Source organism: Phyllostomus discolor, chromosome 9, assembly GCF_004126475.2.
Source record: "Phyllostomus discolor isolate MPI-MPIP mPhyDis1 chromosome 9, mPhyDis1.pri.v3, whole genome shotgun sequence".
Lineage (NCBI taxonomy): Eukaryota > Metazoa > Chordata > Mammalia > Chiroptera > Phyllostomidae > Phyllostomus > Phyllostomus discolor.
The window spans coordinates 37,299,790-37,327,491 of NC_040911.2; the positions used below are offsets into that span (position 1 = coordinate 37,299,790).

Below are 27,702 nucleotides of genomic sequence, written 5' to 3' on the forward strand. Positions count from 1 at the left end.
CGGAGGTTTGGAAAAACGAGAGTTAGGCAGTTTAAGGGAGGACAGAACTTGCTACAGAATTTAAGTACTTTACATATGTGGGCTTGGTTAGTAGACTTGACATTTGCTCTCCAGAATTATTCCTTAGAGCAACTTTCAGAAAAGACTAACTGATTAACACCCAAAAAAGGCGGCGGCAGGAAGCCTGACTCTCGGAGCTGCACTGTAGTCTGAGGCCCTTCCCACCCACCCCTCCCTTCCCCTCGCCTCTCACCGTTGGCAGGCTCCTATCTCAGCTAAAGGCTCTCCTTGCCTGCTCCTGCTTCCTGCCCCCTCCCCCTTTATCTTCCACAGGAACAATGAATCTCCTGCACATCTAACCCCATCCTGACATCTCCAGCCTAGAGGAAGTGGCATATGGCCCAGGCTCACACAGCCAGCAAGGGGCTGAGCAGGGACTGAAAGCCAGGTCTCTTGGACCCCCTGGAAATTCTGCTCCTACAGGTAAGTCATAAAGGAGTTTTTGGCACATTTTCATTTCGGCCTCTTTCAAATCACATGAAAATGACAAACCTTGTTTTTCTATTTTTCTGACAGAATTAATGTCTGTGCTCCTTCCTTCTTCCCCAAAAGAGATGCAACTTGTTAGCACAAAAAGTCCAAATGTATCCTATAAAAATGATCTATCTTGCAGAGAGTCTACTGAAAAGAATGATTTTCCTCTGATTATGGAATGCAGGAGAAGAAAGGTGGTTTGTCATGGAAATAAATAGCAGCTTTGGAAAGAATTATCAGCCTTATTTTTAGAACACTGTCAGTTCTAAAGCAGAGCTGAGCCGACTGTTCCAGCCCTGAAGCCGCACGTCACGTGTGCCTTCCAGCTGCCGGGCGGGAGCCTGCTCCAGCAACCATGCTGCGTGTCCTGTGCAGGCCGGCACCTCTTTTCATGAAAGCGGCGGTGCCACCATCATCAGTGACAGGTGTAGAGTTTCATGCCAGCTAGCCTGACCTGGGGTAAAATTATAGAGTTAGGTTCTGAGTTGGCGTGGGGGCAGGAAAACTAAATAATACCTTGGTTTTAGCAACTCCTGGGGAAGCATGAATATCAAGTGGCTGGTGGGACTGTCCCCAAACCTGAGGGCTCCATGACTGGCATGGGTCCTGGGAGGTGATAGGCAAGACTGAGTATTCTGCCACAGCTGCATGCTCCTTGGGGAGGCCACTGGTGTGTCCTGCATTGGCTGTGTGGGAAAGAAGCACAAAATTAGGGCTGCTAATTGTCATGGGGAAGAATGGAGAACACTTATCTTGCTAAGTGCTTAGCAGTTTTTACCTTGGATCCTAAGAGAGGAATTCAATACAGATGAATTCATCCTTGGGAAGAAGGGTGTCATACCCATTCTACAGAAGTTTGCTCTCTTTCCTGATAGCGCTGCACTTGGAACCAGCCATGTCCAGAGCCCCTCTCCACCTTGGGGCTTCATTGGAACCACAGTGTCCCCTGAGAGCCAGCATTTGGTCGGCAGCACCTAAACAGGCAGCCGGTGGGATGTGGAGCTGCCAACCTGCCACCTCCCCTGGGCCACTCACTCAGGCTTTAGCAGGGGGGCAGTGAGAGGATCAGGAGAGCAGGGTACCAAAACTGCGGGTGCTCACAATCTATCCTCACTTTCATCAAACTTGACCCAACCACAGCAGTCTGAGCTCGACAATGCTTTGAACTTATGAACGGGACTGAGTTTTAATGCACAAAACAACCATAATAAGTATCAGATGTAACTAGAAAAACTGTTGGAAGAAGTGAAGACTCGCCAGCCCTCCCCTGCTTTTCTCCACTGCAAAGCCTAGATTTCAATGACATGTCCATGCCTTTCCCGGGCAGATCAGTGCTTCTGGTGCTGGGCATTGCCATGTAAGATTATGTCACCCTCGGCTGTGCAGGACAGAGCCCAGATGGCCATGCGGGAGCAGGACCCAGTCCTGACGTGCCATGCCTCAAGCCCTCCTGCGTCCATTAATATGACACAGGGGTAGCCCCCTTACTGGTTAGACCATTTTGCAGTGGGTTTTCTGGAGCTAGCAGCTGAAGGCTTCCCAACAGATTCAGATTCCTTCAAGACCAGGTTTTCCTCCCCAACCCCATTCCTAGATAAGATTCTCAGAATGCAGATCAGTTTCTTAAAACATTCTATGCTTGCACATTGCTGAGTGGAGATGTTTGATCACTCAAAAGTTAAGTGAATTGCTTAAAACGAGAGCCAGTTCTGGACCCGACTGCAGCTGAGGATCTGGAGCTCTGTCACAAAAGCATTCCTTTTAATGGCTTCATGTTAATTACAGGAAAATGTCAACATTAGATCAGGCCACCCAAGATATGTCTGATTTGCTTTGAGTGTGATTCTAAGCTTACCTCCCCCAGTCTCTTTTCTCCACCAGATTTGCCCTGTTCACCAAGTTTCTTAAGTCTGCAGATGCCACATGGGAAGAGCATGTGAAGGTGAAGAGCACATGCTTTGGGACTCCACAGCCCTAAGCTTCAATTCCGAATCTACTATTCACTGACAAGACAAGTCTTTCTTAACTTCTCTGAGACTCAACTTCCTGACTTGTAAAGTTGGCATTTTATTCTGCTCCCAAAGGGGCGTGGTGAGGACGAAAGAGATGGTATGAAGACTTGTGATGATCACACAGAATGTGCACAAAACGTCTTTTACCTGTGAGTTCCGCCCACACCCCGCCTCCCCACTTTGGACCCCTGCTCCTGTGGCAACAACACTCACTTGTCTGAATTAAACCCATACCCCAGACCCAGTTCATGCATCACCTCCTCCAAAAAGACCTCCCTGATCTCTGCAGCAGAAGCATTTCTGCTACACCATGTTGCAGATTTTGTCCCTTTCACTTAGTTTATTAATATGAATAATAGTAATAGCTAATATTTATTGCATGCTTATCACATGCCAGGCACATTTTTATGTGTTCTATGTTTCTTACCTCATTTAATCCTCACAGCACCATGAGATAGTACTATTATACATCCTCATTTATGTTGCAGGAAATAGACCCACAGGGAGGTTAAATCACTCAAGGTCATATGCCTGGTAAGTGATAACACCTGATACAAACCCAGGGTGTCGGACCCAAAGTCATAGGACACAAAGCTCTGTTGACTTCTCTCTGTTACTGGGCTTGGCAAGGCAGAATCAATGTCTTATTCCACCTAATCTTGGGGCTTGCACAAAATAGGGGAAATTTAAGTACAGCATATTTACTGGAGTCTCCCCCATCAAGCAGGAGATACCATGCAAGGCCCACTCAGAGACACCTGACAGTCTCCTGCCAGCTTTCTGTACCCGAATGTCCTGCAGGCACCTGCCGCTAAATATGCCACAAAGTTCACTCATCCTCTTTCCCTCCAAATACTTGTCCTATCCTCTTTCCACAATGGCATCTCCATCCATCCAGTACCCATACCAGACTACATGCCTCGGAATTGTATTAACTCCTGCCTCTCCCTTGCCACCCACATTCAATTACTCTGTCATGTATATTTTATCTTTTAAATAGCTTTGAATCCATTTCCGTCTCTTGGTCTCCATCACCACTGTACTAATTTAGTCTCTCAGTAATTTTCAGCCTCACGGTAAAAAAAAAAAAAAAAGAATATATGACTTCATTCCCGATGGGGCAGGTCTAAAGATAATCTTTCCATAACTGTGAAATGATAACCCTTTGGGATTTATGAAGTATATTCCTTCTTAATAGCATAAAACATTTCTTATTTTGTACTATCTATTAAACTCCCCCAAGTCATTGTACAGCAGGGAAATATTGGCAGACAAGCAGTGTGTGGCTGACATTAAGTGAAAAGCGTGCTGTACAGAAGCAGATTGGTTTTAAGAGCACGCAGGCTCTGGAGTTAGGCTGCCTGGGTTTGAATTCCAGCTCTACCCTCCATCTGCGGGAGCTTAGGCATGTTGCTTGCCCTTCTAAACCACAACATCCTTTTCTGTGAGAGGTGGCTGGTAATAGCACTTCTCTCACAAGGTTACTTGTGGATTTAGTGAGAAAATCCTCTTAAAGAGCTTAGGGCAATGCCTGGCACATTGAGGTGCTCAGCGTTTTTTATTAATCATGTTAATTGTAACCTTAGACATGGGGTGTTCACACCATCGACCTCAGGCAGGACAAGGAATTCTTTAAGTCCTAACCCTGTGTTCAATTCCTTACGATGTTTCTGCTGCTCCAAACAAGGAATTTTGTTTCCTTTCAGCCCCTTTTAGCACTGCACATTAGTATCACCTCGGGGAACTTGACTGACTTTTGCCATCTGGACCACTTGACTTAACTGGGTGGGATTCAACCTGAGTGTTGGGATTTTAAAAGCTCTTTGAATGTTCACAAGTGCAGTCAAGGTCAGGCCACACTGGTCTCAGCAAGGCCTGGGTACATTGTGCATCTGTCACAGAGGCGGGACAGAGAGGTGTCTGTGGGGAGCAGGTAGGGGCATGGGCCCTGAATTCTAGAGACAATTACTCTACCTGCTGGAAGTGTCAAAAGAGAAAGACATCAGCTATAGAAATTTGGGAACAGAAGTCAAGACTCAGTCTGTTCTGTGTCTGCAAAAATTGCCAAATTTTCATTGATACAAAATAAAACCTAAAAAGAAAACCGCCTTGACATTTTGGCATAATCTAACTGTGGATAAGCCATTGATCCCACTTCCTGCAGGCACTGAGCATCTTAGGGTCAGGTGATCCACACCCTGCCCACCCCTCCCCCAACCTCTCCCATGAGATGGTGAGAGGCAAAACCCAGGGTAAGGTTTGGCACTTACCTTGTTGATATTGAAAGTCATGGCTCTGTTATACCTTGTAGAACCTTCAAGCAACATTAGAAAAGGTGGTTTGTTTAAGCTGCAGCCTCCCAGGGACACATCTTTCTGCATAGATTTAGTGGTCAAATCTAGGACTTCAGGATGCTGTGATAACCTGGAATGAGGGAAGAAAAAAAAGCCACTGCCAAACTTGGACACATCAAGGAAGACACGCTGGCAGGGAGAGATTGTTCTGAAAACACATTCTCACTGCCAGGGTTTCTGGGTACCCTTTCCTTCAACTGCCCCTTTACCTGGGAGCACCACTGGCTCCTCACAGAGGATGAGCATGCGCTCTGCCCACCTGTGTACTCCCTAAAATACCCAGCACTGCTCCTTGCCTGCAGGAGGGCTTGAGAAACTCCTCTTTTTCTTTTCCCTTTGCTTTTTCTTTCTGAATGGTCAGGGTTGTGGCAAAGCCAGAATACTGCAGTTCTTTCTTTAGAACAGGTGTCATGTAGAAATATGACAACAAAATATGCAAAGAGGAGAAATGCAGGCACTGGATGATCTACAGCAATGATTTTCAACATTTTTCATCTCATGACACATATACACTAGTTACTAAAATTCTGCAGCACACCAAAAAATGTCCAACCAAAAATAGGTATCATTTTAATTCATTCACACTGAATGGCTATTGTTGTGTTGGCTATTGCCATTTTGTTATTTGTTTGTTTGTTTGTTTGTTTGACAACCTAAGGGAAAAAGAGGTCAGTAGGTCTGACTAAGTGGTCAGGTATTGCATGTTTTACAAGTTCTTGTGGCACACCAGTGTGCCACACAGGTTGAAGGTTGCTGGTTTAGAATGATGGTGAACATAAGGAAACCTCAGAAGTAAGTTTAGGAAAGGGTTTTTCTTGCTGCATTTGAATAGGGAAGTACTACAGATACATCTGCTTTTTCTCATGATTGTTGTCTGAGCCTTGAGGGGCAATAGAAGCTCCCAAGCTCCCAACAGGCTGCCTGAGGTTCATGACCAGTCCTGGGCTCTCCCTCTGTCCTGGGGAGGGTTTTGCCTCTTATTTAAAAATAATCATTTTATATCACAAGGACAGAACATTAAAGCATTTGCATGCAAGCCTCTGGCTCTACTCTCTCTGGAATGTCAACGCTGTGGCGGTTTAGTCTCTTAGAATTGCACTGGTCCACACAATCCCTGGCTTGAGAACAGGGAGAGCTGATTAAATCTAACTGTGCAACCTTGATTAAAATGAAGTAATATTTCAGTGTGAATATTTTTCAGAAACATAATCTGAAACTTAATGCTGTAACACCTTTTCCAAGGTTACATGCCAAAGCTGCTTCTACAAAGGAAGGCTGGGCCCAAGTGTTTTTTTTTTCTTTTTCTTTTTTCGTTGTTGTGAGTTTGTTTTTAATGTGTGTGTCATGCCAGAGAAGTTATTCTCTGAACGTGTGTGGCAATCCAACCCCATAACAACCAATGACGCCATCTGCACTGGCAGGCCGTTCTCATCACACAGAGAAAAGGGCTCGCACCTCAGGAAAAAAACATTGCTGATACAGCCCTCAAAACTATTCCCACCCAGACGCAGAGAGTGCTGGGAACTTGAAGAGCCTTGTAGCCTTTGGTTACTTTTCAGAAGCTGGTCATCAATGAGAAGCCGGAGTCTGAAAGAGGAGGGAAGAAAACAAAGGTGAGAAGCGCAGGGGAGAGGAAAAGGTTGTCTCCTGTGGTCAACTTAACTGTCTTCAGTGCAGACTCAGTGTCTTTTACATACAGCAACTCAGTGAACTGGACTTATTTTTAAAGAGCATTTACAGTTTTTCCATGCATTTCTTTTTGCACACATTTTTATTAAAGTCTCCTACACATTCAGAAAGTGCATACATTGAAATTGTATGGCTCAGTGAGTTCTGCAATGTGAATACAGCAACATCACCAGCGCCTGGATGGAGAACTAACCAGCGCTCCAGGGACTGTGCTGGCACAGGGAGCTGCGGAGCTTCCACTCTCACTACGTCCCTTTTCCTCTCCCATTTGGAATATATCACAATGTATGTATCTGTCCAGTGTTGATTATTTCTTAATGAGGAAGCTGATATAGAACCAGGAAGAAGGCCCAGACTTACTAGTAAAATAGTGTCAGTCTCCAGGACAAATATTTCACAAGAAAGATACTAGAAACTACCATTAAACTAAATAAAATAAAATCCTTAGAGCTCTGGCAGACTTGCCATTCTACTCACCCAGAGTTGTCTGTTATAACAGACACGAAGTGCAGTAACCCGTCCATGTATGTCTGTGGAGATTTTAAAATCGGGCCACTGCTGTCCCTGGTGCTGAGTTCAATGTGACCGTCTTCCAGGGTGACGTGGAGGAGGCTCGTCTGAAATCATTGCAGGGTGTTCCCATCAACACAATGAATTTGCATTTAAGGATTGTGAATGTATCAGTCCTGAATTTACAATCAAAACTGTGTATAAAACAGTTAGGGTGTTTTGACCCAAATATTTTGACTTTGGTATTTGGATCTAAAGATTATTTTTAAATATTTTAAGTCCATGTTCATGAATATAAAAATCTTATGCAGATTATTTCAACACTGGTGGATTTGTCAAAAGCATTTTATGGACCTACATTCATAAAGCAATTTAGTTTCTCCATTAATTATGCAAAACAGTTAAACCATTTTTAAATTTTTCTATTTTCACTTTAATTTTGCTAAAGTTATTTTCATTAGATCAATTCTTTCCAGAATAAACTTTAGAATGAAGACTTGACCCATCATTTTTTTCACATGTGATTATAATAATGAACTCTTATGTTCAGGCATTATGAATTTTTAATTTTTTGGTCATAATTTCTAGGAAGTTAAATTTTCCTATGTCAAACTCTGCAGATCTAAATTCTGGCAAGATAATTTGATTGCTTCTGTCAATTCTTAATTTTAAAAAATCATGGTAGTTTTAGCAATTGTCATTTTAATTTTGTTGATGTTTCCTCTACCAAGTACAATTTTTGCAGTTTTCAGGAAGATGTAACTCTTCAGTGGGGTTTTAATTTAAAACAGTTTTTATAGTGATGGCTGCACCCATGTCACTTTCATTTTATGTTGATTTTTTTCCATTGGCAATATTCATCGTGAATTAGGTAAAAGAATGCTGACTGATACGTATTTCTTAGCTAACCCATTATGAAGTTGAGGGCCATGTTCCTAGGATATTTCTAGGATTCCTGCATAGCCTGGTATTCACCTCATCTTTTACTAAGTCAATTAAATCTGCCATCTGCTTATGATCATTTTGTATGTTATGTACCAAGTGTCCCTACCCTTGGCAGAAGAAACAAGTGTTCCGTGTCAAAAGAGTAGATCAAAACATCCTGTTTTGATGGAAGAGCCATTCTCACAATCTAAATGTTGGCATGTGCCTTCCTTGCACTGGTTTTTGAAAAAAGTTCTCTGAAGGCTGATAGCAAAGATGTCAAGAGAGAAAAGGCTTCCTTTTCTTATATATATACGTGTGTGTGTATATATGTGTATTAAATCTTCACCTGAGGACATGTTTATTGATTTGAGAGACAGAGGCAGAGACAGACAGACAGACATAGATGTGGGAAAGAAAGATTGATCAGTTACCTCCCACATGCTTCCTGACCTGGGATCAAACCCACAGCCTAGGTGTGTGCCCTGACAAGAGATCGAACCCACAACCTTTTAGTGTATGGGTCGATGCTCCAACCAACTGAACCACCTGGCCAGGGGAGGAAAGGCTTTCTAATATGACACATTCACAGAGTCAGCTACCATCCTTCCTTTCCACAAATACTAGATGTCTGTTGTGCTCGAAATCCTGAAGAAACAAATGTAAGAATGGCAGTATGCTATTTCTACTTCTCTTTTTAAATCCCACATGTTCCACAAGGGGATTTCTAAGTATCAGTTGACTCCCAAGCCTATGTAACTGCACTAGCTAAATCCTCTTAAATTATAGAGGGTATCTCTTTGCTAAAGAGATTTTCTGTGGCTCTGTCATACATGAGCAAAGAACAAGGGACCTTCTTTTCTCCCATTTCTCAGATGTAAATATTGTCCAACTAGCTGCTGCAAAAAAATGAGGGCTATCTTTTGTGATATCAAAAAAGAATAATGGGGATACATTCTGATTTTTTCATTAGATCTAAAACTTTAAGCTACATTATTATTTATAACAGTTATAATTTACTTTGACTCAAAATATAAATCTAAAACGAATGAAAATAAGCCCATGAATACACACAAATTCAATTCTGTGAACTATAATATACTTTCTAAGCCTGATTTCCTTTAGGACCTAACCTGGGATGAATATTTCAACTTCCAATTTATGTTCCAAATCTCTCTATTGTATAGATGGCAAACATAAGTCCCGGGGCCAAATCCGGCCCTCCACCTTGTTTTATCTGGCCCAGCACCTTGTTTCTACCTGGTGGCAGCGCTGAACTCTCCCTTAACTGTTAAGGAGGAGTTACATGTATACAGCCCTAATATTACATTCGGCCCTTTGAAGGCAACCCCAAGGCTGATGTGGCCCCCAGTGAAAATGAGTTTGACACTCCTGCTCTATTGTTTCTGACATCAAACTTTGAGTTAAGTTTAAATCTTGTTCAATATTCATGCCATGTTTCATACCCCTGCCAGATGACTTAATAATGTGCCTCTGGGTTGAAAGGTCTGAAACCCAAAGGAGGCCTGGAACTGGCTGGGCAATGAAGAGTCCAAATAGGTGAAGCTCAATTGTCCTCCCCTGGAGAATGAGGCAGACCGCACGAGCTGAAATGCAAACACAGTAAATTACTAGCATTGCAATCATTTCATGGCTTAAAATCCAACCTTATTCTATGTCTTCTCACAACAACTGATTAATGTGGTTCACGACATCTCCTGAAGAAACTGATTTTGCTTTTCTGAATGATAATTATCAATCATCTATAGGTTTCTATGTGTATACTTGGTATTCCTTCTTTCTTACAAATTTCATATGCAAACCTAAAGAGGTTTTGCAAGCATGTGGGGAGTGTGTATGAGCCAGCTCTCAGTAACAGTTCTGTGCTACCAGAAAAGAGTCCGAAGTCAATGTGTTAATGAATACCAAAAACAAGTTGGTTGGGGAGCACTCCCTCGTACGGCTTTGAACTCTTCACTTACCTCCCAGTCTTCCGAGCACTTCTTTGTTACTCCCACAGTATCATTCAACCTCACTACGCCACTGGTTTTCTTCAGATTCTTCATGCAGCCTCGGAAAGCAGGTGTAGAAATGTTGAATCTGATTTGGGGCACACAGAAAGGACAGGGATGTACCAGACCAGGCTTACCTGAGACCTGGAGCTGAAACACCCCACTTCGCTACTTCTTACCCATAAACAAGTGTGTGCTTTAGGGTTACCTGTTCTCATGGGATTTCTATAAAGTTACTTATTTTGTGATGCTGGGAAAATCTACTTTCTTTCTGTGTGATTCTGCATTCTCCGCTTTAAAAACAAACACTGTAGTGTTGACAGAAGGATGGCCAGTGTCCCCCAAAGGTATAGAGACAGAGAAGATACACAATATCTCAAATTGCTCCCCATCCTGTGCCCATGCAGGAGTCATGGCAATATGTGGTGAAGAGAAAGTATATTAATAAATCAATATACTATAAATATTCATAAGCATATATTAATAACTTAATAAGTAATTTATTAGAGTCAGGAATGCTCTAGAAAATTTTTGCTCTTTTTTTCTGTCCACCTTTGAGTTAGCCACTTTTAAGTTAGCCTTTCCCCTGTCTGTTTCTAAGTTAAACTTAGAAGAAACAAACTGTTACTTTTTGGTTCTAGACAATTATAAAAAATGTGGCTTGATATTTAACCAGTGCCAAGCTGGGACAGAGGAAGCACTGTCTGGCCTCATATGCTGTGTCCACCACCTCCTAAGGGGTTGTTGTGAGGATTAAACTAGCCAATACTCAAGCAATGCCTGCAACCAGATGTGGATGTGGTCATGAACGCTCAGGAGGTGCTTCTCAGAGGCGAGAGAGGCCTGCTCTGGAGCCATGGGCTCTGGAGCCAGACTCCCTGGGCTCAAGTCCTGTCTCTGCTGCCTGACCAGGTGACCTACCTTTGCCGTGTCTCCATTTTCCCACGTATGCAATGGGATATGTAATCTGTTTCCCAGGGTTGTCAGGAGTTTAAATGAGTTAATATGGGTAACACACTCAAATGGCACTCAGTATGGAGCAGGGACTCAAAATGTGATGGCAGACTCAGTAACTCTTCCCATAATACAACAATTATAAGGAGAACCATCTCTAAAGCAGCTCTTCCCATGCAGCTGCCTTGGCGTTTCCCTTTTGATTTGACTTCTGGCTCTGTTTGATGGTGAATTCACATAAAACATTAACATGCATGAGCCAACTTGAGTCCAGGCAAATATTTGTGTTTCTTAAACAAATGATGTACTAAGAAGAACACATAGCTGATTTCATTATAAATCCCTAAGGCAGCTCACTTTTCTAAATGGAAGGGTGTCTGCATTCATTTTTATTCAATTCATTATAAACAGTTTAGCTACATGCAGTATGCATAAAATTAAATTTTATTAAAGGAAAAGGAAGAAATGAATCCTCACTGGAATTGCAGCATCAGCCTAATTATTGAATAAAGATGGCTTTTTCCCTCAGAAGAGGAGGAAAGTTCATATGGATTGCTGGAGCTTGTCTATTTATATGAACATTTAGATCCACCCTCTTTCATTTCAGTGTGCTTTAGGCACATCAACATCACCTGAGGCCCTTCTTTCCAGAAAGTACAGGCTGGAGGAAAAAGACAGTGGTGGAAAGAAAGGGGGAAGAAAGGGCACTAACAGACACGGACGCATGTTCTGTGCACGGCTGTGCCATGCCGTCCTCACAATGACCTCTGAGGGATCTACTTTCTGATCTCACATTTCCTGAGCATGTACCACGTGCCTGGCACTGTGCTCACTGCTCTGAATCCCTCAACCACCCCGAGAGAGAGGCAGTTACTGTGCCCACATTACAGGTGTAGCAGGAGGCTAGGGGAGCCTGAGTAACCTGCCTGAAGTCATGCAGTGGGAAAGCGGCAGCACTGGGACCTGAGTGGTCAGTGGAACACACAAGCGTCACCTGAAGCCCTCAAGCCTCACACATGCACAGCTTGTGCACTCACAGCACTCGGAATGATCATGGCTCTTTCCTGCAGAATATTTATCTGCATCAGAGATGATGCGATGGTAGATTTATTCCACTATTCTTTGGGACATCCTTGTTACTCTGAGTCTTTGAGAGCGTAGAGTTCCACATTTACTCCAGGATGCAGGGACTACACACACTTGCTAGAGGAATGGGACTGCAGAGGGGTACAAGCTGAGGTATTCATGGGCTGGTACTTTGGGCTGTGTATGCACACCATGGACCCCACTCGGTTCACAAAGGCTCAGCCAGGTGCCAGCCTGCTGGAGGCAGATTTCAGAGGGCAGTAAGAGCAAAATGTAATCCTAAAGCCAGGGCTGGGTGCTTAGGAAAATGTCCAAGACATCCTTGACTGATTTTACTTTTCAAATTATTTTCATTTTAAATGTTTTATTATTATATTCAATAATGTTTTATTATTACACTCAATGTGTCAGTCCTCGGGAAAAGCTTCTTGTTGGTTCGGGACTCTCTGGCACTGTCAGAGATGGTTCTCCCTTCTCATGGGAAACAAGTGGGGTTAACAGGTTGCGGCTCCTGACTAGAATCCTAAAGGCAGCATTGCAAGCACTGGGTCCTACTCCCAGAAGACACACTACACTGAAAGGAGAAAACAGAACACCCACAAAATCTCTTGGTCAGAGCTGCTTTATTTAGAGATTACTCTAGCTTGCTTTTCTCCACATTAGATTTAAGCACTTCCTACTGCCTGTAAGAGCCTTCCATTCATGCCAGGGCTCGGAATGAACCCCTCTATGCCCACCTGCCCCCAGAGGCCCATGTCACAGGGACTTTCAGGACTCTCTGGACTATCAAGGAGGACCAGAAAGTGTTGAATATATTGCCTAGCATTTTATTTGTGGGGGAGTAAAAGGCCAGTGAGATCTTTCGACTGGCCTCTATGTCCTGCATTTTCCATGTTCTTATGATTTGAATTTAAAAAATCAAAGTGTAAATTTGCCCAGAAAAAGGAAGTTGTCCCTTGTTTGGAAGACCTTAGGACAGGTTACTACAACAAGCGTATATGTGTATACTGATGCATATGCATACCTACATCCATCTGTGTGTTGCTTTAATGGATAGAGATGATGACAAGGGAAAGGAAGGCTGAGTGCCGACTTAACCCAAGGTCAGGCAGCTCTTTGATGGCTGAGCCCAAAACAGAACCATTTCTTTGGATTTTCACCCAATACCTTTTCCTGGTCAACTTTGCTTGCCTGGCCCCTACATGGCTGTCTGGGGGCCTTCTGCCCTCAGACTAGTGCAAACCACTGACCAATGTACTTCCTCTGAGAATTCCTCACTGCTCTGGGTGAGCCCACCTGCCTCATAACCTCAGTACCCAGCTGTACCCAAGCCTGATTCACACCCTCTTCTTCTTGGACTTCTCTTCAGAGGTCTAGACCTTATGTCTAACCCCGTCTTGGCTTCTTCACTTGCTAGCTCAGGACAAACTCAGCACCCTGCTCCTCCCTCCCTGCTCTCCATCTGCCCAAGTGCTAGGTCACAAACCATGTGCAGTTCTTGAGCACTTTTCTCCTTTACTCCCCAAAGCCAAGCCACCATTCAGTACTGCCCACTCACTGTCCTAAATATGTTGGGAATCCACTCCTATTTCCTTACCTGCATTGCCATTCCCCTGGTCAGGCCACCCTCTTCTCTTACCACCGTTAATACACTCATCTTCCAACCACTCCACCTGCCTCTGCTCTTTCCCCTTTTCATCCAATTTCTACCTCAAACCAGAGTGAGCTACAGAGAACCCAGATTTAATCATGTCCTTTCTCTGCTGAAGTCCTCCCAATGGCTCCTTACTATGACTTTAAAGATCCTCAGTGGTCTGGCCCCTGCTTTCCACACCAGCGCTGTGGGGCAGCCCTGGCCTGCTTCACAGTGTCCTCCAGCTCTCTGAAAGCTCACACTTTCTCTAGTGTGTGGCTCTTCACATAAGCTGACTGCTAGCGTCTTTCAGGTCTACCCAGAGGCCAATTTCCTGAGGCCCCCAACTGGATTAGATTCCCTTCCCAGGACCCCCAGCATCCTGAGCTTCCCCTCTTGTGGCATTGGTCACATTTCTACTATCTCCTTTCACCACAGTTGTGGCTCTGCCCTGGTCATCACTGTCTTCCCAACACCCACCACACTGCCTGATGTCACGGGACACTCAATGAGTAATGAACAAATAAATCATAACCTCAGATGTACACAATAGTTCCACCTTAAGTTTCTCTATTTTATTAGATTTAATTGAATAAAATCAAGATTATTGACCCTTCCTCACTAGCTATTCATGATTGAATTGCTATTTAATATTGATGATATTAAATATTAATATCACCTTTTGGCTCCTAATTTCTTCATCTGTAAAATTCAGAGATTACATACCATGACCTACAAGGTCTTTTCCAGTTCAACAATCTAAGGAGTGAAAAATTTCACTCCAAACTCTATTAAAGTGCTAAAATTGTGCTCACTTCAGCAGCACATATACTAAAATTGGAACGTTACAGAGAAGATTAGCATGGCCCCTACGCAAGGATGCCACGCAAATTTGTGAAAGCGCTAAAATTTCTCACCTGCATTTTTATTTTTGGGGATGACCCTGAAAACACTGAAACAAAGATTAGTGCCTCCTTGCTAAGGATGGAGAGATGCTCAAATGCATAAGGACTGTAGAAGGAAAAATACCTTTGGGTAACACCTTGTAATTCATATAAAGTAGTCCTTCCAACTGATTGATAAATTGGAACAAAGTTAACTAGCCTCAGATCTCATTTAAGTAATTATAATCAAACATTCTGGGGTTCCCTTAACTAGACACTAACCCGCCCAGGGTATCTTCTTTCCGTGCACTACCATCAGCTCTCTTAAACCCTTTTTGGAAGATATAAACAAAATGTAAACGTTTTTCTTAAGTACATTCTCAAAGTGTTTTTTCCTCATTCAGATTAAGCTTTACTTCCTTTTAAGTGAATTTAATTCATTCATGTATTCATTAGTCTGGGAAACAGGTTTGCATGTATTCTATGCTCAGTAACATGCAGAGGGGCAGGTGGTACAGGTGTGCCTTACATTCTAGAAATACCCACCAAAGGCAGCAACCCCAGTCCAGCTTCTGGTGCCCAGGGACTGCTTCTCCAGCATGGGGTTGCCCATGCTGTCTTACATTACCTTTTTTTTTTTAATCCTCACCTAAGGATATGTTTTTTATTAATGAGAAAGAGAGAGAGAGAGAGAGAGAGAGAGAGAAAAGAGAAGAGAAGAGAAGAGAAGAGAAGAGAAGAGAAGAGAAGAGAAGAGAAGAGAAGAGAAGAGGAGAGAAGAGAGGAACATTGATGTGAGAGAGAAACATTGATTGGTTGCCTCCTATACGTGCCCCAACCAGGGACCAAATCTGCAATCTCTGTGTGTGCCCTGACTGGGAATCAAACCTGTAACCTTTCAGTGCACAGGATGACCCTCCAACGAACTGAGCCATCTGGCTAGGGCATCTCTCACACTACCTTTAAGGACCCAGGGCCACAGCCTCCATTCTAATTGGCAGCATTGTCACCACCATCTATGTTCCTGTGGCTTCTCTCCTCCCAAGAATGATGGTGGGGGGGGGGGGCACCCTCACTACCCCATCTAGTATTTATAGCCTGTTTTGCTCTATTGTCTAACACTGTTAATACTGAAAAGCCAACTTTTTGTGTTTATTATCAGTGGAATTTAAAAAATGCGAACTAATCAGTAGTGATCCTAACCACTAAGAGATGCAATCTGCTTCCTTAAAAAATATATATAACATCTAGCCCTGGCTGGTGTAGCTCAGTAAATTGAGTGCAGGCTGCAAACCAAAGCATCGCAGGTTCGATTCCCAGTCAGGGCATATGCCTGGGTTGCAGGCCACGGCCCCCAGCAACCACACATTGATGTTTCTCTCTCTCTCTCTTTCTCTCTCCCTTCCCTCTCTAAAAATAAATAAATAAAATCTTAAAAAAAATAAAGGCACATACAGGATATTTAAAAAAAAAAAATATATATATATATATATATATAACATCTTACTTTTCCCTGATTGAAAGTGGAATTCCTCCTAGATAATATGTGTCGAAATCAAATATTTCCCCTTCAATTGTAATGTGTTTAGAATTCACACTTATCCACATACTTCTGCTGGCGTTTCTAATTCGGATCTGAATCTGAAATACAAGGGACAAAATTCAGTGAGCAATGGGAAATACAGGAATCCTGTTCACAATGCTTCAGAGTGACTGTATTTTTGTCTTCCTTCAAATTTATTTATATACATGACATAGCACTTCTGCATTATAAAAATGTAACATTAAAACATTTAATATTTATATTAATATTTAAAAATTAATATTTACATATTTAAAGCATTAATAGAAAAATTTGCATTTGAAATTGTGTTTTACATATGCCATATACACGTTAACATATTTCATGCCCAAATGTTCAAATTTTAAAAGGACATGTCTCTCAGTTAATAATTACAAGTTCATCTGGTAATAGAAAAGTGTTTTGGGCACTGGCTTAATTTGAAAGGACTAAGGATATTCAACAGTTTAAGTAGACAGACTCAAAAGATATACCAAATGATCATTCCCATCGTTTATGATGTCTCCAACTCCTCTTTCCTTTGGTGGCTCTGAATTCAGTTTGTATTGCACCAGGAGACGGCCTTCTTCTACATTTAGAGAGACGAAGTGATCCTGGAGCAGGGAAACAATGTCGATTACCAGGGGACTCAACAGAGGAAGAGCTGCCACTGGCTCTCAGCTGCTCTCAGGTTACAGACTGTTCTCAGCTCCAGCTGCCTCCTTAATTAAAAGGGACAACAGTGCTGCAATATCCAACTGCTGGGATGGGTACGATGGTTAAGTGTTATGAATCTTGGCAAGCATCATATACAGTGATTGGCACATAGGGAGGATGCAATAAATGCTAGCTACTATGGCTTTGTTTCATAGGAATCTATAACCAGCATGTGCAAATGGAAACCAAAAAGATACAGATCATTAATGTCATGAGGAAACATGACCACTTCTCTTGGGAAAATGTATGGTTTTACTCCAACCCCAGGCATTTTCCACCATCTGTTTTCTGACTTATTGTTATGTCTCAGTCTCATTTGCTGGCTCACTCCCCTCTGACCTTCAATTTAAGTGTTAGGGGTTTTTTGGGGATCCCACACAGGACCTCTTCCCTTCCACCACTGTCTCCGTCTCACAATCACAGACACTCCTGTGGCTCCAATTCAGGTGTGCCCATGAAGCCCAGATGTTTTTCCCCAGCCTGGCCCTGCCTTTGCAGCACCAAGTCTTACATCTGATTACCTTACTGTTGTTGCTGGCATGACTCACAGATCCTCAAACTCAGAAATACTCTAACACAACTTATGATATGTGTGCCTATCGCCTGCTGCCAAGCCTGTCTCTCTGCCCTTCACACTGCTCTCTCTCCTTTCTCTCACTACTAATCACTTTCTGAGCCGGCCACGAACCCACTAGAAGTCATTCTTGATTCTTCCCCTCCCTCTCCCATCCAGTCAAATCTTGTCATTTCTTAGCTTTCTCTCCATTTCAGGCTACCTAGTCTCAGCCACTGTCCTTCAGGGGGCTTGCACAGCAATGACGCACTGCCCCTCCATGTTCACTCTGTGCCCTCTCCAATCCATTTTCTATTCTGTCACCAGAGCAGTCTTTTGAAAATGCCTGTGTGAGCAACATTACCCTTTTTTGCCCTCAGGATAAACCCCTAACTCCCCATCAGATGCCCTGAGCCCATGACCACCCCTCCAGTTCAATTTCTCTGTGATCCCTCTGGCTCTTTGTGTCCCAGCCATGTGGGACACCATTCCATCCCCCATGCTCCCTGCCCTTCCCATGCCTTAGTTTCCTTCTTGCCCCTCCCACCACATGGATCACCTTTCTGCCCTCTCCGATTTACATACTGTCTCATACTTGTCCTCTAGCTCTCAGATAAAGCATCCTTTGTTTAAGAAGTCTTTTCTGTTACACATCTTCATTTCACCTCAAACTTTCCCTCTATATGGCTCATCACTATTATGATGATGTTAGTTGACCAATTAATGAGCATAAATCTGTTTAATATTTGTCTTCCCATCTAGCACACAAGGTCCTCGGGGGCAGGAATCATGTCTGTCTTGGTTGTTTTGTATCCTCATCATGGTGTAAGACACATACTTGAACCATCATCTCCCGTAGGGCTTGAAGATTTGCTTTTATACCATTACCTGTTGATAAGAATGCCTCTCTTTGAAGTCTACTGCCAGAGTCCTCATCTAAAAGAAAAATCAGTCCTTAGCTAGATCCTAAACCTTGCCCTTAGGAGCCAGTTAGGGTTCATCAGACTCATAAATAACAGAATAACATGAACTCACAAGAGTAATCAGCCAACCTTCGTAACAGCGGCACTCTAGATCATTTTCTCTTATTTGGTTGTCAACAACATTTTGTAAGTTTTCTTCTCATCTAAGTAGTATTTCTGGTTCTTAGTCTCACATAACTTCAAAACGTAGTACAAAGAAGACCTCATTTTGGAAAACAGCTGCCTTGTCCTGAAGATGCTGTGTGACTTCTCAGCTCCGCATTCTTTAGTCAGGTCAGGACCTCCCCAAACCATCAGAAATGGTTTAGCCTTGGAATCTCCTGGAGAGTCCAGACCAACCCCAGAAAGAAGTGTTGGACCAGGTCTATGTCCTCACCCTTCAGGTAGAAGGGTCTGGTAAAATCCCAAGTGCCTTGTGAATTCCACGTTCTTAGACGGGAGATCCCCATTTCTCCAGAAATGCTACCTAATGAAGCACCTACAGAAGGGCTATTTACAGGAGCAGACAATGCCCAGCCCCTCTACCAGCAGATGGCACTAATAATCATCACAGAGCATAACTTTGGACTTTTCTAAACTAGAAGATTAAAGAATGGCCTCTAAAAATCTCAGCTGCTTGATAACAGAGAAGCTTTCACATCTTGGATAGTCAAGGGTCAAGCTGATAAAGACAATCTCACATAACCTGAGAAGAGTACGATGGAGGTGCAAACAGCCGAAGGACAAGCAGTCTAGCTCCCAGAGTCCCCAGGAAGTCTGTGTGTGTTTTTATGCAGAATAAGTACGTTTTTAGGCAAGTAGTATTTTTCAAAGAATGAAATTGACATTGAGAATTGAGTAGGAAAGGGGGTGATTTCTCCTGATTTTGGTGGCATGTTCTCGAATTCATTATTACTTGCCTTAGTAAGACACACATTCCCACAGCCAAAGAAAGTAGAATTGGGCCAAGGGGAAGGATGTGGGTAACATTTTGCCCTAGATCTGGAAGACATTGCACAATGTCTTCCAGATCTAGTTGGTTGTTTGTAATAACCCAGTTACCCCCAAATTGATCAATTGAATGGACATATTTGCTAATATTTAGATGTTTGTTATAGGTTACCTGGTTTTCTGCAAAGAACAGCAAACCTCTATCCACAGTGGTCTGAATCGTCTGTCCAAAGGTTGGAAAGTGGGCTCTTGGTTGAGTTGGAACTCGAGCATAGCCTGTACCTTCAAAATAATTTCTGTCTGATTCTTCCTTTCTCCTGTCAATATCAATCATTGTAAGTTAGAACACAGCAACAAAGGACTACCACACAATTGTGTTTACTGACACAAGATGCTGCTATCTGAAAAATGGAGCAAAACATATGCGATCTACTTGTCATTTCTTAAAAAGAAAACATCTTTAAAAGGTTAAAACAGCCAGCCATTTCTCCTGAATGTGCTCTTATGCTCTTATGATAATTAAACCCTAGTTCAATAACAATAATATTTGAGTCCCTTTTGGAAATATCTACTTAGAAAGATGTAGCCCAGCATCTGAAGAGCTTAAAATGTAAAAAAAAAAAAAGAAAAGAAAAGAAAAAAAAAGAAATTATTAACTTGAAATATAATAATTTTATTCTGACTAATAAATACACAGTCTGTTTCATATTAGAATATTCTAAATCTTTTAACTAGAGGGAAACTGAGGAGTTGAAGTCAGCAATTTTCATTAGATCAGATGTCAGAGTACCCAAAAAGTCATGGTGTACTTTGTGGAGCATTATTTTTTTAAAAATTACAGCAAATATATACTTTTGTACCTAAATCAGGTACCGTCGACACAGAGCATTTTGTGGTGGGGGATACCAAAAATTTAAGTCAGATTAGCTTTTTCTTTAAATTGAGAAAATCTACCAATCTAACATACAAATTAAGAAAAAGTTACCATTATTCGATTTTAAGGCTAGACTAGCACTGGTGCAGGTAAGCAAAATTTAAGAACTACTAGCTCAAATCAACCAGCGACACTGACAGCATGTCAATGGCCATCTTTTATTATGCATTATACCTGCAAGTTATAAAAATCACTTTATAGAGACAGTTTCCAGGCTTCATTTACCTTCTACAAGGCTCCACTTCAGTTGTATTGAGATTGAAAGTTTTTCTGAAGTTGTACAAGCTCAGAACATTTTCATTGAGGTCATCTAATTCAATACAACCTCTGTACAGAGGGAATCTAATCCTTTCAGGAGGCTGAAAAAAATGAAACAAAAAATCTAAATGAACAAAGGATAATGATCAGGTTGACCAAGAAACAGTATGAATCTGTCACTTTTAACCATGAAGATACCAATAGATGGTTAAGAATGTGGACCTTGGAACCAAATGCCCTGGCTTTACTATTTGTTAGCTATAAGACCTTGGGCAAGTTATTCAACCTCTTTGTCTCAGTTTCCTCATCTGTGAAGTGGGGATGATAATTAATGATGCTTTTTAAATTAATATACTTAGCATAAATTACTGAGCAAGGTAGTACTCAAGTGTGAGCTATTATCTCTAAATAAGTTTTAAGAATATATAGTCAGGCTTCTAGTCAAGATGGTGGTGTAGGCAGACATAGCCCACCTCTTCACATAATCACACCGAAATTACAACTACAATATAGAACAACCATCACTAAGAACCACTGGAAATCAAGTTAAATAGAAGTCTGACAACTACTGAATATAGGACCGCATCCATCCAGAGTGGTAGGAGGGCACAGACACAGCACGGGCTGGTCCCACATCCATGTGTGATGGATAAAAATTTGGGAGGAATATCTTGGGGGGAAGGAGTCCTAGCCCCACACCAGGCCTCCCAGTTCAGGGTTCCAGTGCCAGGAAGATAAGTCCCCACAACTTCTGACTGAAAAAAAAAAAAAGTGGGGATTGAGTCGGTGGAAGAAACTGCTGGAGCCCAAAGCAGCTCTTCTTAATGAACCTACACATGGACTCACCTACTCAGACTCCCTTCCTCTGAGCTCCAACACACGAGTAGCAGCTTGTAAGGCACAAGTGGCATATTGGGAGAAACTGAAGTGTCTGCATCAAGGCCAGCACAGGCCATTGTCTCTTTTCTAAACCCTCCCCCAACAGATCCAGCAAGCTGGTGCCATATCTGGGACTCCATCAATCTGGCTAACACTGTTTGACACGCATTGGAGATCTCCAGAGACTCTGCCCCACCCAACTTACAGGCCCACCCAAGCTGCTTTTCCATATGAATGGTGTGTCTTGGCTCATGCTTCATAACTTCCTAAATCATATCAAACAAGCAAAGCTGGCCTCAGTGAGCCCCAGGCCTGATGCTAGCAGCAGCCAGCCTAGATTCACACCTTCATTTTGCCTGGAAATCTCCAAGCCCAGCAGCCATCCTGATTGCTTTATAGCCCAGGCAGGGTGACCCTGGCAAAACACAGGTGGGGGCTGACCTTGGCCTGTACCTCCCAGGAAGCCCCAGGGCCAGCACACACAGTGGACAGCTGTAGACCATGTAGGAGAACCACAGGATGCAAAGCTGATCCTCCACGGAAGGTGGAAGTTGGTGGTAAGTGGTCATAGCCAATACTTGCAGCTGACTGGCCTGCATAAATCCTTCCCATGATCTGCAAACAGCAACAAGGCTCAACTACAAGAGGAGGGTGTTCTCAGTCCACATGAAGGGTGTATCTCAAGTACCCAGCTTGGGTGAAACGGAAGACTATGCCACTCGACCCTACAGAACACCTACTACATTAAGCCACAGTAGCAAGACATGGAGTCAAAGCAGCTCTACCTGATACATAGAAACAAACACAGAGAGACTGCCAAAATGAGGAGACAAAGAAACATGGCTCAAACGAAAGAACAGATCAAAACTTCAGAAAAAGAGCTAAACGAAATGGAGATGAGCAATCTGTCAGATGTAGAGTCCAAAACACTGGTTATAAGGATGCTCAAGGAACATAGTGCGGATCTCAATAGCATAAAAAAGATCCAGTCAGAAATGAAGGTTACACTAATTGAAATAAAGAACAATTTACAGGGAAACAACAGTACAGTTGATGAGGCTGAGAATCAAATCAATGATATGGAACATAAGGAAGCAAAAAACAACAACAACCAATCAGAACAACAACAAAAAAAAAGAATCCAAAAAAATGAGGATAGTATAAGCAGCCTCTGGGACAACTTCAAATGTACCAACATTCACATCATAGGGGTGCCAGAAGGAGAAGAGAAAGAGCAAGAAATTGGAAATCTATTTGAAAAAATAATGAAAGAAAACTTCCCTAATTTGGTAAAGGAAATAGATAAAATAGATGTACCAAAGGTTAAAGATAAAGAGGGAATCTTAAAAGCAGCAAGAGAAATGAAGTTAGTTACCTACACAGGAATTCCCGTAAGACTGTCAACTGACTTCTCAAAAGAATATTTGCAGGATAGAAGGGATTGAGAAGAAATATTCAAAGTCATGAAAAGCAGGAACCTATAGTCAAGATTGCTCTACCCAGCAAAAATATCATTTAGAATTAAAGGGCAGATAAAGGGCTTCCAGACAAGAAAAAACTAAAGGAGTTCATCATCACCAAACCATTATTACATGAAATGTTAAAGGGACTTAAGAAAAAGATTAAAAGAATGAACAATAAATGGCAAAAAATAAAAATCTATCAACAATTGAATCTAAAAAACAAACTAAGCAAACAAGAAGAACAGAGACAGAATCACAGATACAGAGAGCATTTTGATGGTTGCTAGATGGGAGGGGGATGTGGGGGAATGGGTGAAGAGGTAAGGAAATTAAGAAGTACAAATAGGTAGTTACAGAATAGCCATGGGGATGTAAAGTACAGTATAGGAAATGGAGTAGCTTAAGAACTTATACACATGAACCATGGACATGAACAATGGTGGAGGGACTTGCTGAGAGAGTGGGGGGTGCTGGGTAGAGGAGGAGCAAAGGGGGAAAAATTAGGACAACTGTAATAGCCTCATCAATAAAATATAATTTAAAATATATAAAATAAAATTACATGTAAAAGTGAAAAAGAAAGACTATATAGTCAAACCCATCTTTTATATGTGATAGGTAGACAAAAGAGGTCATCACACCATGTTTAAACTTAGATACTTTCACTCAATGAAATAACATTTGCACTTACTGTAAAGTCAGGTGGGTAACCTCCAACATAAAATACAACATTTTCAGGATCCAAATTGAGGAGTGTGTTGCTACTTCCACTTTCCATATCATGGAATCGAGGTGTAGCCGGTTTATTGGACGTGGCTTGGGAGGTGTAATTAAGTGTTGCAAACTGATAAATTCTGTTTCAAAACAGATAATAAAGTTATATAAAAATTTATGCAAAAATGAAAAAAATCAAAACCAACATTCTAAAAATGGGGTCCAGCAACATGTCCAACTGAAGTATGGTGAGTGTGAGTCAGATTAACAAAGAGCAGCAGTCTATCAGGCTTGTACCTCTGAAATTTCACCCGGTCCATAACCGCCTCCTGAGTTTCACTCTTGGTCAAGATCTGGTCCACCTGTAGTTCAGCCTCGCGTTCTCCCAGGTTGTAGATACACTTGAGCTGGCCATTTTCGACTGCCATGCCGATGTAGTCCCTAGAGGCCTGCAGGCATAAAGTCTACCTCAGAACACTGACACACACATTCTCTCGACTTCCCATCTGAAGGGAGTGCATTTCAAATAGCTAACGGGTTTTACACAAGAAGCCTTGGGCAGGAAGGATAAATGAGGTGTGTCCTTGTACAGAATAATACAGACAGAACACTTAACATTAAATAAAGTCTGAGATGTTGTTGCTCATGGTATAGTGCACTCATTTATTCTACAAATGTTTGCCAAGTGCCTCCTGTAAAGAGGAACCAGATATGGACTCTGGTGTCCATTAGGTTTTAGTCTGGTAAGAGAGATAAGCCATTTTTGTTTTCCCCGTACCATACAACATTCTCTGAACACTGAGTGCATGCCTCTGTTACAACACCTACCACCCTGTCTCATCACAGCTACATATGTATCTTTCTCCCATTAGAATACAAGCACTTTAAGGTGGATACAATTTTTTTAAATTATAGTAAAATATCCCATTTTTACTAGTTTTAAGTGTACACTAAGTACACTTAAGAAACAGATTTTTGTTTATTATAAATACAGGGTGTGGCACCTAGTAGGTATATGGTACAAATTTGTTGAAGGAATAAGTAATGTGCATTTTGTCATAGTACAAAGCAAAAGGTCTTACCATAAGAAAGCTACAAATACAGCACCAACACTTTGAAGCAGAAAGAATGATTATAATTGCATTGATTTTAGGAATCTAAATATGGCATCCACTAGTGACAACCAACCATTTCTTAATTGACAGAATTTTCAAGAAGTGTGTTTCAGATATTTCTTCTCCAAAAATTGTATCCTAACCCAATCTGTGATTAGCTTTTCCTTGGACAATTAGGATGAAGATGTGTATTTTGAGTGGAGGGATTAATGCTAAAATGAACTCTTTGAAAATGTCTGTGAGAGCAGTGGTTTGTGTAGCATTTAGAATTATCGAGATGCGGCAACTGGATTTCTGATTAATTAGGTAGGAGAGGCTTCCTCTGCTCTGGTCCTCATCCACAGACAGCCACCACCCCACAGGCTTGAGGAAGGGCTGGGGCTGGACATTCTAAGCAAGAGAAGAGGGTCACAGTTCTGTGAGGAAGAACTGTCAGTGTCCATGAACCCTGATACGGCTGCCCTTTGCGTGGGGAGAGAGGCCAATCTGTAACCCCAGGCACGTGTGTGCTCATGGATATGCATATGGTGCCCATGTGTCGGGCCCATCTGGTGAGGCCTCTAGACCTGCCAGCAGATACCAGCCTGTGATTGACAGAAGTCTTCTTGTGGCTCCATCAGAGGTGGGGACGTTTGTTGATGCATAGGTGGGATTTCCTCCTGCTATGCCAATGGCAGTGACACAGTGTTCTCATGCATTTCAAAAACTATATTCTGTTTTAAAATAAGAAAAATGTCCAAGCAATACTCACATCTTTATTTCCAAGGTACATCACAAACATATTTTCAGTTCTTCCATTTTCTCCTGACTGAGGTCTTTGGAGAAACAAAGAAAGAGATGTGTAGCCTTTCAACTCTTCCAAGTCATTGGGCAACCGGACTTCGACGCCAGATTTACCATTGAATCTCATGGGGACAGCGACCTATGAGCGACAAGAGCTATGGTGTTAGGCCCTGGCTGGCGTAGCTCAGTGGATTGAGCACGGGCTGTAAACTAAAGTGTTGCAGGTTCGATTCCCAGTCAGGGCACATGCCTAGGTTGCAGGCCATGACCCCCAGCAACCGCACATTGATGTTTCTCTCTCTCTATCTCCCTCCCTTCACTCTCTAAAAATAAATAAATAAAATCTTTAAAAAAAAAAGAGCTGTGGTGTTAACCATTCTACCTCGGGGAAAGTGGGTGTGTTCACAGTGGTAGCTTGCGACTTTGCAGCTACTCCTTTTCAGTGCATACCAGCCTTTCCCAAGCTGTCGTGATCAGAAACAAAGGAGTGTGGACGTCTCCCAGGCCTGGACTAAAAACTCACGAAACTGTTTCAGGAGCTGATAATCAAGCATTCGTTTTCTTCCTGTTTATCAGCCGGGGGTCTTTGAGAAGTTATTTAATTCTCTGTGCCAGAGATATTACCATTATTATACTCATAATTCCAACCCTGGAAGTTTTTACGCAGATGAGTTAACATATATGGAAGCACTTAGTGTGAAGTCTGGCATATAGTAAATATATAATACCTCAAGAAAAACATTTGTAATCTTCACCTGAGAATATGTTTATTGATCTAGGGGGAGAGAGAGAGGAAGAGAGAGAGAAACATCAAAGTGAGAGAGAAATATTGATTGGTTGCCTCCCATATACAGCCCAACCAGGGGTCAAACCCTCAACCTTTTGGAGCACAGGACAGTACTCCAACCAACTGAGACACCTGGCCAGGACAAGAAAAAATTTAATGGAACTTGTAAAGGAACTGTTTTCTATGAACATATTACATGTGATGGTTGCAGTTATTACAGGCATTCAGCCCTACAAATGAGTGTATCAAGGCCTCTAAAATAGTGCTTCCTAAACTCTTTAGTAAGGACCCTTATTTTTGTCTAATCCACCCTGGACCAAGTCTTTTTAAAAGATATATTGAAAATTAAATTAATATAAAAGTGAAATAAAGAAGGCATTTATTCCTCTGATCCCATGTTTGGATGTTGACGCAATTCAAAATTATTAAAAGTTTTGACACATCCCAATTTTATACTTGTGTGTAAAAGCCTGGTAACAAAAGCTCTCTGACTACAGCTGGTTTGTGGACCGGCTTTGGTAGCTCTGCATTAAAACACAGAAAAAAAAATATTCTCAAACAATCTAAAGAATGACACTCCTGGAATGATACCTATGCCAACTATAGATTTGACCTATGAAGCAATTAAGTATTTATGGAGGACCATGTGTATGCAAGGCACCGTGCAGTGGTGGTGGGGGTGCTTAGTGATGGGTGCGCCAGACTCTCTCAAGTGTTCGTGACTGAGCTCCCCTCACCCACGTGTCTGGCTCATTTCATGCTCATCTCTTCTTCTCACTCCCGAGCATACCCAGCCACATCCTGAGTACTGCCTGGCATGACCTTGTGCTTTTTTTGTCACCTGGAAAACTCCTACTTGTTAAAAATTAGTTTTAATTAAGCAAATATTTCAAGAATACAAGAAAGGATGGAGAGCACACCTGTATATGCAATACCATTCTAAGAAACTGAACACTGCTGATATAATTGAAGCCCCCTGGTACCCCACCTTGTCCCTGTTCCCCTCTCCCTTCTCAGAGGTCACCACTACCCTAAATTTGGATTCCCAGCCAGAGTCCCATGCATGTTTGAATATTGTTACTAAATATGCATTTGTCTATAAACTGTAACTAGTTTTATTTTTCATGTTTTAAATATTTTTATGAAAAATGGTATGATCAAATTGTGCATGCATTTTTACAACCAGTTTTCTTTGCCTCACTCTGTTTTTAGATTTATCCATGTTGATACACCGAGCTCTAGTGTACTCACATGTATTGTTGTATGGGCTTTCATTGTATAAATTTATCATAATTTCATCCATCTCCTATTGATGGGTATTTGAATTTTTCCAATTATCTTTTTGTTATTTAAGTTGTATTGCATTGAGTATTCTTGTATGTGTCCTTTTGTACTATCCTGAGCCTCTCCAGGTAGAAATGGTTATTTCTAAA

At 42.0% G+C, this 27,702-nt stretch overlaps 1 protein-coding gene and 1 non-coding gene across 3 annotated transcripts in view; one reads left to right on the plus strand and one right to left on the minus strand.

The window, feature by feature from the left end:
- LAMA3 (laminin subunit alpha 3) overlaps positions 1–27,702 on the minus strand; it is a 249,647-nt gene that overhangs the window by 14,594 nt on the left and 207,351 nt on the right. For both annotated transcript variants that reach the window (XM_028523555.2, XM_036009208.1), the window contains 13 exons: positions 25,451–25,621; positions 23,882–24,033; positions 23,562–23,724; positions 20,496–20,629; positions 19,509–19,653; positions 16,648–16,767; positions 16,100–16,233; positions 10,006–10,123; positions 9,490–9,630; positions 7,067–7,206; positions 6,356–6,487; positions 4,817–4,970; positions 1,051–1,220 (listed from right to left, as the gene is read on the minus strand). In XM_028523555.2, the coding sequence (XP_028379356.1) occupies positions 1,051–1,220; positions 4,817–4,970; positions 6,356–6,487; positions 7,067–7,206; positions 9,490–9,630; positions 10,006–10,123; positions 16,100–16,233; positions 16,648–16,767; positions 19,509–19,653; positions 20,496–20,629; positions 23,562–23,724; positions 23,882–24,033; positions 25,451–25,621 (1,874 nt within the window). The remainder of the gene's footprint in view (positions 1–1,050; positions 1,221–4,816; positions 4,971–6,355; positions 6,488–7,066; positions 7,207–9,489; positions 9,631–10,005; positions 10,124–16,099; positions 16,234–16,647; positions 16,768–19,508; positions 19,654–20,495; positions 20,630–23,561; positions 23,725–23,881; positions 24,034–25,450; positions 25,622–27,702) is intronic.
- On the plus strand, positions 14,516–14,622 carry LOC114507110. Its single transcript, XR_003685388.1, has one exon. It is a non-coding gene; the product is annotated as a U6 spliceosomal RNA (small nuclear RNA).